Here is a 10,994-nt window from a genome sequence, read left to right on the forward strand (position 1 = left end):
TATTTGTACTTTACTTTATATTTTTGAAACTTTTACATTTACTTCACTACATTCCTAAAGAAAGTAATGTACTTTTTACACCAAACATTTTCCCTGCACCCCAAAAGTACTCGTTAAATGTTCAATTAACACACTTATCAAGAGAACATCCCTGGTCATTCCTACTGCCTCTGATCTGGTGGACTCACTAAATAAACACACATGCTTAAATGATGTGCTCCTGGCAATCTGTAAATACAAATAAATAAATAAATGCAATCTGGTTTGCCTACAATAAGGAATTTGAAATTATTTCTAATTCTACTTTTGATACTTGAGAATATTTTAGCAATTACATTTACTTTTGATACTTAAGTATATTAAAACCAAATACATTTAGACTTTTACTCAATAGTATTTTACTGGGTGACTTTCACTTTTACTTGGGTCGTTTTCTATAAGGTATCTTTACTTTTACTCAAGTATGACAATTGGGTACTTTTTACACCACTGAAAATAGATACATCTTACAACCACTAGGCTAGTACTAGGAGCCTGTCGAAAATGAAACAATGTTTTTCATATACTTCTGTCTACTTTAGAGCGCTGTCTATCAACCGGCAGGGTGGCACCACGTTTGTTCATGTTTAACCTCAAATCATGATTGGCCACTGTTTGTGGAAAGTTTTCTGAATAAGCCTTGGACTATCTGACTGTCATTTTCCCACACAGTCATTGAACTTGTGACGGTGTTGGGCAATGTTTTTGTCAGTTCGCCTACCTAAAAAGTAAAAAGCTTACCTGTGGCAGCGCGCATACTCTCTGCCTGGCCGGTTTCTGTTTGTGGAAGGAGGGATCCCTACAGTCAGCGTACTAGAACTCTTCGATACAAGAGAGCGAAATCATTTTGAGGAGAAGACCCACCGTTAAAAGGTGGGTGCCGCTTAAAGTTGTACTTATTTCCTAAAACAACTATAACTTTTAACTCCATCTATAACTCGATTAACTCCATCTTTTGAAGATTCTGTACATACTCCTGTCAGTGTCAGGCAGCCTATTTTCAGTTTTTGTCGCTTTTTGTTCACTTTTTTTTCAACCTGCCTTCTGCACTGAATGAAAGCTAGTAAACCTATTCCTGTTTTAAAACAATTTTCATTGAAAACAATTTTCATTTAAACATACTATCTATGGAGTCTAGACAATATAATCCAGACTTGTGCAATTGTTAAATTCTTGAAACTAATGGGAAGTCCCCTTTTTATCCCCACCATGTCTCCACCAACATTGTGGTTACTCACAATACTAACCTAAATGACAGAGTGAAAAGAAGGAAGCTTGTACAAAATAAAAATAATCCAAAATGTGCATCCTGTTTGCAATAAAGCACTAAAGTAAAACTGCACGAACAAAATGAATGTCCTGAATACAAAAGTGTTATGTTTGGGGCAAATACAACACATCCCTGAGTACCACTCTTCATATTTTCAAGCATGGTGGATTATGTTTAAAAAAAAATCATAGAGGAAAACCTGCTTCAGTCTGCTCTCCAACAGACAGAGACAAATGCACCTTTCAGCAGCACAATAACCTAAAACACAAGGCCAAATATACACGAGTTGCTTATCAAGACAACATTGAATGTTCCTGGGAGACCTAGTTACAGTTTTGACTTAAATCGGCTTTAAAATCTATGGCAAGACTTGAAAATTATTGTCTAGCAATGATCAACAACAACTTGACAGAGCTTGAAGAATGAAAAGAAAAATGTATGCGCAAATATTGTACAATCCAGGTGTGCAAAGCTCTTAGAGACGTACCCAGAAAGACTCACATGTGCATTCGCTGCCAAAAGTGACTCTAACATGTATTGACTCGGGGGTTGAATACTTATGTAATCAAGATATATTTGGGGTTTTTCTTCATTTTTTTTTTTATATTTTTTTTTACAAATGTTTGAGTTTTTCTTCCACTTTGACATTACAGTATTTTTTGTAGATTGTTGAGAGAGAAAAATACCATTAAATCCACAACAAAATGTGGAAAAAGAAAAGGGATGTGAATAATTTCTGAAGGCACAGTACAATGTAAAGTGCTTTAAGCACCAGCAAAAAGTGCATATGGGCCTACCGGTATAAAGTCAATTCATTATGTATTGCTGAAGTGCTTATAGTTGAATCCCATTGAGCTTTTACTCTGCCACCTCACCACCTCTGCTCACTGGGTGGGAGCCTATAGCATGACATGTTTTTCATTCACAATGTGTTGAATGAATAACTCAAAATAAATGTGTGGTTGTGTACTGCATCACAAGACATCTCAGTTCACCTAGCGAGGGGTGTCATGCACCCCAACAATCTAAGGGGGCACTGTATGCAAGGATGGCTGGGGTGTGCTCCAGAGGGGGCCTAGTCCCCCCTGTCTGCAAGTTGGAGAATTTATCCTTTTTGAAACACCTAAAACAGCATTTTCCTGCAATCTATAGAGCCATAATCATTATTCTTAATTCTTAAATCATTATTCTTAAAAAAAAAAATATATATATATATATATCTCCTGAGCTGCCTGTGTCCTCCTGACTGGTGTTTTTATTTATTTTAAGAAACTAAATATGCTTCTCTGGATTTCTGAAAAAATCTGGGCAGAAGATTAAAAGGAATGCGAGTCTTATTCAATCAAATCAAATGTATTTATATAGCCCTTCGTACATCAGCTGATATCTCAAAGTGCTGTACAGAAACCCAGCCTAAAACCCCAAACAGCAAGCAATGCAGGTGTAGAAGCACGGTGGCTAGGAAAAACTCCCTAGAAAGGCCAAAACCTAGGAAGAAACCTAGAGAGGAACCAGGCTATGTGGGGTGGCCAGTCCTCTTCTGGCTGTGCCGGGTGGAGATTATAACAGAAAATGGCCAAGATGTTCAAATGTTCATAAGTGACCAGCATGGTCCAATAATAATAAGGCAAAACAGTTGAAACTGGAGCAGCAGCACGGCCAGGTGGACTGGGGACAGCAAGAAGTCATCATGTCAGGTAGTCCTGAGGCATTCAATACATTTTGTGATTGCTTGCCTTTCTAAATTCTTAACAACCTTGCCAGCAGGCATGCCAGCTAAGCTAGGTAGACAAGCTAGCTACTCTAATTTGATTGATAGCCTGAAATAACTTATTGGTAGCTAGTTATGAGGTTGGAAAATTGGAAACTCATCTGGACTATTTAAAGCCAAATATAAACGGGACAAATCTGAGGGGGCACATGCCCCTGTGCACCCTATGGGCATGACGCCTCTGCACCCAGCTGTTGTTCTGTGTTACATACTCCTTAAAGTTACATTGCCTTTTTCAACGTGTGTGTGTGTGTGTGTGTGTGTGTGTGTGTGTGTGTGTGTGTGTGTGTGTGTGTGTGTGTGTGTGTGTGTGTGTGTGTGTGTGTGTGTGTGTGTGTTGGTTCAAGGGCTCAGAAGGACATGTGTGGGAGCCTCGGGAAGAGGACATGTTCTATCCAGATGCATTAGTTTGTCTGTCTCAGCACGTCCAGAGGAAGATGCAAGCTGGCCTTGTATTTGCCTCTGATGTGCTGCTTGAGATGGAAGTTGGTCTTTGGCTGTAAAGGAGTTACCTGCATTCCTCTGTGTTCATATGATCCTCTGTGATCTCATACAATACACTTGTTTGACAGTGGACCCTGCATCTGTGCCCGGAGGGCCTAGGCTTGTTGTCTTAGTATCAAATCCAACATTTTAGGATGACAAAAGCGAATTTGGTACTGTCATGGAATGGCGTAAAGGATTAAGGAATAGTCTACAACTGTTACATGATGTGTATGTTAATTCACCAAACTCTATAATGTTGTTTTTTATTGCCTTGGAAGTGTTTTTGTTCTGTATCCTTCAGCCACTGAGCACTTTTTTTTGTTTTTCAGCAGATCATTTCATAAACAGGCCTGTTGCCATCATAAATAAAAACGGGCTTGTTTACTACTCTCTCCACCCTCATACCTCCCTTTTCCCCACCCATCCTCTCTCTCCATTTTCCCCAGCCCTCTTACTGCAAATGGTAGGGAGTATCTTCTTTCAACCCTCCCCACATTACCCCCATTGCCTCATCATCCATCGGAACCATTACTCTTGTATCACGCTTCAAGACACTCCCTCAGTGCCCAACTCTCTCCCCTACTCCCAGTGCCCCATCACCCATCTTAACCATTACTTTTCCCTTCACCTTTCCAGCCTCTTCACTCACCCCATCTGAAGCCCATTTCTCGTCCCTGTGTGGTGCTCTGCCCCATGATGAGTGCGCAGCCTCGGAGGATCCGCCTAAAGCCCTGGCTGTTAGCCCAGGTGAACAGCGGGAGGTACCCCGGCCTGCAGTGGCTCAGCCCGGACCACCGGATCTTCCAGATCCCCTGGAGACATGCCACAAGACACCTGCCCACCTCAGAGGAAGAGAACACCATCTTCAAGGTGAGAGGGGGGGCCATGCTGAGAATGGCATGACAGATCTGAATACTTAGACTCCGTCATTTGGATATCAAACTGTAGTTAGATCAAAGTTTTGTCTTAGATCTACTTTTTCTTGGATCACTACTGGCAAGTCGAGGAACAGACATTTGTCAAAAGCTAAACCATTTTCAGAAGTGTTTAATCAAAACAGCACAGACATTATTCCCTTCAAGTAGCACGTTTCAAAAAAGTATTTCTAAGGAACTATGCTACTAAACTCAGCAAAAAAAGAAATGTCCTCTCACTGTCAACTGCGTTTATTTTCAGCAAACTTAACATGTGTAAAGATTTGTATGAACATAAGATTAAACAACTGCGACATAAACTGAACAAGACATGTGACTAACAGAAATGGAATAATGTTTTCCTGAACAAAAGGGGTGTCAAAATGGGCATCTTTCTTTTGGTGTTTTTCAGAGTCAGTAGAAAGGCCTCTTTAGTGTCTTAAGTTTTCATAACTGTGACCTTAATTGCCTACCGTCTGTAAGCTGTTACTGTCTTAACGACCGTTCCACAGGTGCATGTTCATTAATTGTTTAAAGTTCATTGAACAAGCATGGGAAACGGTGTTTAAACCCTGTGAAGGTCTGTGAAGTTATTTGGATTTTTACGAATTATCTTTGAAAGACAAGGTCCTGGAAAAGGCATCTTTCTTTTTTTGTTTGTCATCCACACACTTCCTTATCCCATTCAGCGATAAATGCATCAACTGTTTTAGTGAACTGAAAGAGCCTTAGTTTCATTTCCACTGCTTCTCTAGTGTCAAACCTCTCTGGGTGTTTCTGACCTCGTGTATAAGGATGTCCACATGATATCCACTGCACCAACAGCAGTAATTGCCTACTCCCTGCCTGCTTTTGGCTGGAGTCATTTCCTCATTAGCCATTACCCTGTTCTCCATTTACAGTGCATTTGGAAAGTATTCAGATCCCTTTTTGCACATTTTATTACGTTACAGCTTTATTCTAAAATGTATTAAATACGTTGTTTCCCTTATCAGTCTACACCAATACCCTATAATGACAAAGCAAACCATTTTTTGACATTTTTGCAAATGTAGGAGAGAAAAAAAAAAAAAAAACAGAAGTACCTTATTTACGTAAGTATTCAGACCTTTTGCTCTGAGACTCCGGTGTATCCTGGGAAGTGTACCAAAAAAATGATGCAGCATTGAAGATGCACAAGAACACAGTGGCCATCATTCTTAAGTGGAAGAAGTTTGGAACCACCAAGACTCTAGGAAGAGCTGCCCGCCCGGCAAAACAGAGCAATTGGGGGAGAACGGCCTTAGTTCGAGGTGTGACCAAGAACTTGATGATCACTCTGACAGAGGTCTAGAGAGTTCCTTTGTGGAAATGGGAGAACCTTCCAAAATGACAACCATCACTGCAGCACTCCACCAATCTGGCCTTTACGGTAGAGTGGCCAGACAGAAGCCACTCCTCAGTAAAAGGCACATGATAGCCCGCTTGGAGTTTGCCAAAAGACACCTGAAGGACTTAGACCATGAGAAACAAGATTATCTGGCCTGAATGCCAAGCGTCACATCAGGAGGAAACCTGGCACTATTCCTGTAGTGAAGCATGGTGGTGGGAGCATCATGCTGTGGGGATGTTTTTCAGCGGCAGGGACTACGAGACTAGTCAGGATCGAGGGAAAGCAGAACAGAGCAAAGTACAGAGAGATCCTTGATGAACCTGCTCCAGAGCAATCAGCACCTCAGACTGGAGTGACGGTTCACCTTCCAACAGGACAACAACCCTAAGCACACAGCCAAGACAATGCAGGAGTGGCTTCGGGACAAGTCTGTGAATGTCCTCAAGTGGCCCAGCCAGAGCCCGGATTTGAACCCGATCGAACATCTCTGGAGAGCCATGAAAATGGCTGTGCAGCGACGCTCCCCATCCAACCTGACAGAGCTTGAGTGGATCTGCAGAGAAAAATAGGAGAAACTCCCCAAATACAGTTGTGCTAAGCTTGTAGTGTCATACCCAAGGAGACTTGAAGCTTTAATCTCTGCCAAAGGTGCTTCAAAAAAGTACTGAGTAAAGGGTCTGAATACTTATTTAAATGTGATATTTCTGCTACAATTTCTAAACACCTGTTTTTGGGTTGTCATTATATGGTATTGTGTGTAGATTGATGAGGGGGGGGACTATTTAGCCCATTTTAGAATAAGGCTGTAATGTAACAAAGTGTGGAAAAAGTCAAGGCGTCTGAATACTTTCTGAATGCACCCTAGTTGTGACTAATGTGGTTGGTTAATGGCAGTGCAGTAACCCACCCATGACCCCTGTAAGCTTATGAAACAATAAGTTAAATACTCGGCAGTGGCCAACTTTTTACAGGCACATAATGCCGAAATTAAATTGTTTATTCATCATTTGTTCCAGGGCACTTCAATTAGCACTGCTACCCTTAATAATTGCCCCTTGGGGATGAATTTGAGGGGGATAAATTTGATTTGAATTTAATTTAACCCTCACCCATTTGATTCCATCCAGATTTGACCCCTTCTCCCATTCATTAAAATGTAACCTCATTCTCCTCCTTGCCTACCCCTCTCTTCCCCCAGGCCTGGGCTCTGGAGACAGGGAAGTACCAGGAGGGTCTGGATGAGCCTGACCCTGCCAAGTGGAAGGCCAACCTGCGCTGTGCCCTCAACAAGAGTCGGGAGTTCAAACTGAAATACGACGGCACCAAGGAGACACCTGTCCAGCCCTACAAGACCTACGAGGTCTGTGACCAGCCCTGCAATGGAGGTAAGAGTGTGTGTAAGCATGCAGGCTCATTGGCAGCTTTGCAAGTCTTATCTGATTGTCTGTCTTCAAATTTAAATTAGTTCTTTTAGAATAACTTTGTTGAACTTGTCTAACCTCCAGATATGAATGTTTTGTGAAACTAATGAGATTTTCTCCCCCATGTTGATGGCATATTCCTTTTTGATTTGGTTTCAGACACAGTTGATGAAGATGAGGAGGAGGTAAGGTGTAGACAATCACTTTTCCATTATTTCAGAACAATCTGAGAACAATACCCATATATCAGCTTTTTTACACAAACATTAAATCTTGTCTTTTTCAGATGCCGAATATTGTCGGACTCTCCATTGGTAAGTGTATACTGTCAATACACCTTTGCTACTGAGCCATGGGTGAATTGGGCAGAAATCGCTTGAAAGGTTAACTGTTTCAAATGTACCACTATTGACATTATGCGACGTCTTAAGTGTGTGTGTGTGTCCTCCTGTCTCTCCCAGACCCCAGAATTAGTGACCCACACAGTTTTCAGACATTCCCTACTGCACAAAGGACAGACTTTCCCTTCAGCTGCGCTCTCAATGACAGATATGGCACCCCCCACCACACCCCTATGTACTCCAATCCCAACGGGAGCGTTACCATGGCAGCGCGTCTCCCTCAGCCAACCATGGCTCCCCCGGAGTTTTCTGCCGACGTTCCATTGGTGGTGAAGTTGGAACACGAGGTCTTTGTGCACCCTGGACCCGTAGGACCCTCCAACAGCCTGGGGATGTGTGGAGGGAGCATGCAGCCTCCTGTGGTCACCGAAATATCCCCCATGGTCCCTTCTGCTGCATCTGTGGCTCCAGTTGCCCCTGACCCAGGTGCCGACCCCATGGAGGCCATGTCAGGAGTCCAGAACCAGGAAGAAGGGCAGGCGGTGCCACCCTACAAATATGACCTGCTGAACAGCCTGCCGTGTGAGTGGAATAGAACCTATAGGTCCATGCTGTGTTGAGAAGAATACTGCTTTATGTACAATAGCTTTACTTTCGCAGTCAGGGACTTCTGCAATAGTTCCTTGCATGTTATCCAAAAAAATCATTCATTGCAATTCCCCTACCATAAAAACAGGGTGTTCAACTTTATTTGGTATTGCAATTCATTCACTCAAATTGACTCATTCGATGGATTATAGGCTATCGGGCATTAGTGTAGTAGTCTGGAATACCTGCCTGTCACACCTATCAAATGGAACACACCGGCAGCTGTCTGAAAGTGTGGGGGATTGTAAGACAGGTTCTGTCGTGAATTGGAATGGGCAAAATCGAGTTTTGCCCTTTTAATAGCTAAAGCGGTAATGTGTTATTCATTGATTCTAACCCCTATTCAGTCTTATGACAACTTGGTATCAGAATACTATTGGGCATGATTAGAAAGAGCTTTATTCAATGTTGACTTTTTGAAGTGCCCACAATTATTCTAACACTACATTATTTGACTCTGGTTTCAGTGACTGACCTAGACATGAAGTTCCAGTACCGGGGTCGCAAGATGGGCTCCCTGACGGTGAGTAACCACCAAGGCTGCCGGCTGTACTACGGCCACCTGGAGCCCACCCCGGATCAGGTGGACCTGTTCGGCCCTGTCACCCTCAACCAAGTTCTCTTCCCTGGCTCGGCCGACATCCGGAACGAGAAGCAGCGGTTGTACACAGAGCACCTGCTGGATGTGATGGACCGAGGCCTGATCCTGGAGATCTGGGAGCAGGATATATACGCTATCAGGTTGTGTCAGTGCAAGGTGTATTGGTCTGGGCCGGGCGTTGACGAGCAGGGGCCACCCAATCCTATGGAGAGGGAGAGGAAGTACAAAGTGTTCAGCCTCAATAACTTCCTGCACGGTGAGTCAGTCAATCCATTTTATTGCTGGGTATTTTAGTCATCTAAGGCACAAGTTTCATAGTGTTTGAATCCCCATCTGATCCCTCAAAACACCCTATTTTTCGATTGAGATTCAATAATCATATAACACCAAATTATCCTGTCAGATGACAATGCTGGACTCCATTGCCATGATTTTTCAGTTAACTTGAGGCTGTCTGAGTTTCAATTGATCCCTGAATATTTCAGTCACATGCCCTTTCTGTGAGTAAGCTCTTGAGTAGTACTTATTGCTTGTACTGCTATTGTTGCACAGACCAGGCATCCAAATGGATTAGCTGTAGAACAGATATTACAGGAGATAACCTTTATTCCTCCCTCTCATTCACACACATACCAACAACAGGGCTCATCTTGTTCCAGAAGGGTGAAACTCCCACCCCACCACCGTTTGAGCTCTACTTCTGCTTTGGGGAGGACTGGCCAGATCAACGGAAACCCAAGGAGAAGAAGCTCATCGTTGTGCAGGTGAGCCGAACGAATTGACCCCATACCCTTGACAGATCCAGTACACACACATGACATAACAGGGACCCTCCATGTCTAGGTGGTCCCCGTGGTGGCGCGGATCCTAACAGAGATGTTTTCCGGAGACCTGTCCTGGTCCACAGACAGCATCCGGCTGCAGATCTCCAACCCAGACCTGAAGGATCAGACGGTGTTACAGTTCAAGGAACTCCAGAGGCTTCTCCAGAGTCAGCATGGCCTGGGACCCTGAGTCAGGGGCCTCTTTCTGGGTCTTAAACAGGGCCTGTCCTGGATAAATAACCTTATTCAGCTGCCATTAATGTTTTGTGTGTTGGAATATTAGCCTTCTTTCAACTCTGAGCCTCCCTCAATACCATCCAGCCTAGAGCCCTGTGTCTTAACTGGATCTTGGGCAGAACTGCTTCTACATCATCAAAACCCAGACTGCTGTATCCTTAATGTGTTTAGTCTCTTAAATGATTTTTTTGAATTACAATAATTACCACTGCAGTATTTTATTTTTATATAGTTGTGGCAGATATTACTTAACTGTCACTAATTCTATCCATTTTCCTTTTGCAACACTGTAACTGGCTCTCTCTAATGCTATGAAGCCAAAAATGTGACACACGCAATGTGAAAAGTATTGGAATGTTATTTTTTATGAATACATTAATCAGCAAAGTGGTAATTTATTTCTTGACCAAAACAGACCATTTTGTACTCGAGTCAACTGTCAGAGGGTGTTTAAGTCAAGGCAAGGATGCAGTTGAGAATGAGTGGAAGTATCCACTGGTACTGTCGCTTCACACACCCTCAGGTTCCATAGGCAATTCTAGAACATTGAGAAACGCTTACCTTCATTCAGTTAACAGCTGGAAGGGAACCTGTTTGACTTGAACACAGAGACCGGGTCGTACATTGTGGGCGTGATCCAAACATGTACTTGGCAGTGAGGGTGAACCGGTCAGCAAATTACCCTCAGCTGTCACTCACCACCCTTCTATGGAGTTCTACACATATTCACTGGAAATTTGATGAGTGTGAATGGGCTCAAGGAAAAGTAGGGGCTTGTGTGTGGAAGTGTCTCTGGATCTATTTCCACCGAGTTGCAGCTACACAGTAAGCTACTTAAATGTCCAGACAAATGCATGTCGGCATCTAAGTAGAAAACACCTATGGCACTCCAAATGCATAATATCAATGTGCGTATGTGATGTCTGAGACTAGTGGCTCTGCAACAATCGGTCAACCTCTAGTCAAGTTGTTCTTTATGATTAACGACAATTACAACAATACTGAATATAATGCAAAGTGTTGAGGAAAGTAAAAGCGCAATATGTGCCATGTAAAAAAGCTAACGTTTA

General features: G+C 42.8%; 1 protein-coding gene across 1 annotated transcript; it reads left to right on the forward strand.

Annotated features, from left to right (window-relative positions):
- Positions 1-577: 577 nt before the first annotated feature.
- Positions 578-10,311, forward strand: LOC135516036 (interferon regulatory factor 6-like). The gene is made up of 9 exons (XM_064940009.1): positions 578-912; positions 4,203-4,436; positions 7,051-7,237; positions 7,433-7,458; positions 7,560-7,587; positions 7,735-8,196; positions 8,730-9,119; positions 9,506-9,627; positions 9,707-10,311. The coding sequence occupies exons 2-9, from the start codon at positions 4,260-4,262 to the stop codon at positions 9,875-9,877; spliced, it is 1,563 nt and encodes a 520-aa protein (XP_064796081.1). The 5' UTR covers positions 578-912; positions 4,203-4,259; the 3' UTR covers positions 9,878-10,311.
- The last annotated feature ends 683 nt before the right edge of the window (positions 10,312-10,994 follow it).

The sequence above is a fragment of the Oncorhynchus masou genome, chromosome 27 (genome assembly GCF_036934945.1).
Source record: "Oncorhynchus masou masou isolate Uvic2021 chromosome 27, UVic_Omas_1.1, whole genome shotgun sequence".
NCBI lineage: Eukaryota > Metazoa > Chordata > Actinopteri > Salmoniformes > Salmonidae > Oncorhynchus > Oncorhynchus masou.

Excerpts from the sequence above, each read along its gene's own strand:
- LOC135516036 (XM_064940009.1), top strand. The coding sequence starts at position 4,260 with ATGATGAGTGCGCAGCCTCGGAGGATCCGCCTAAAGCCCTGGCTGTTA. Across the intron at positions 7,238-7,432 it reads TGACCAGCCCTGCAATGGAG|ACACAGTTGATGAAGATGAG; the intron begins GTAAGAGTGTGT and ends ATTTGGTTTCAG. Across the intron at positions 8,197-8,729 it reads CCTGCTGAACAGCCTGCCGT|TGACTGACCTAGACATGAAG; the intron begins GTGAGTGGAATA and ends CTCTGGTTTCAG.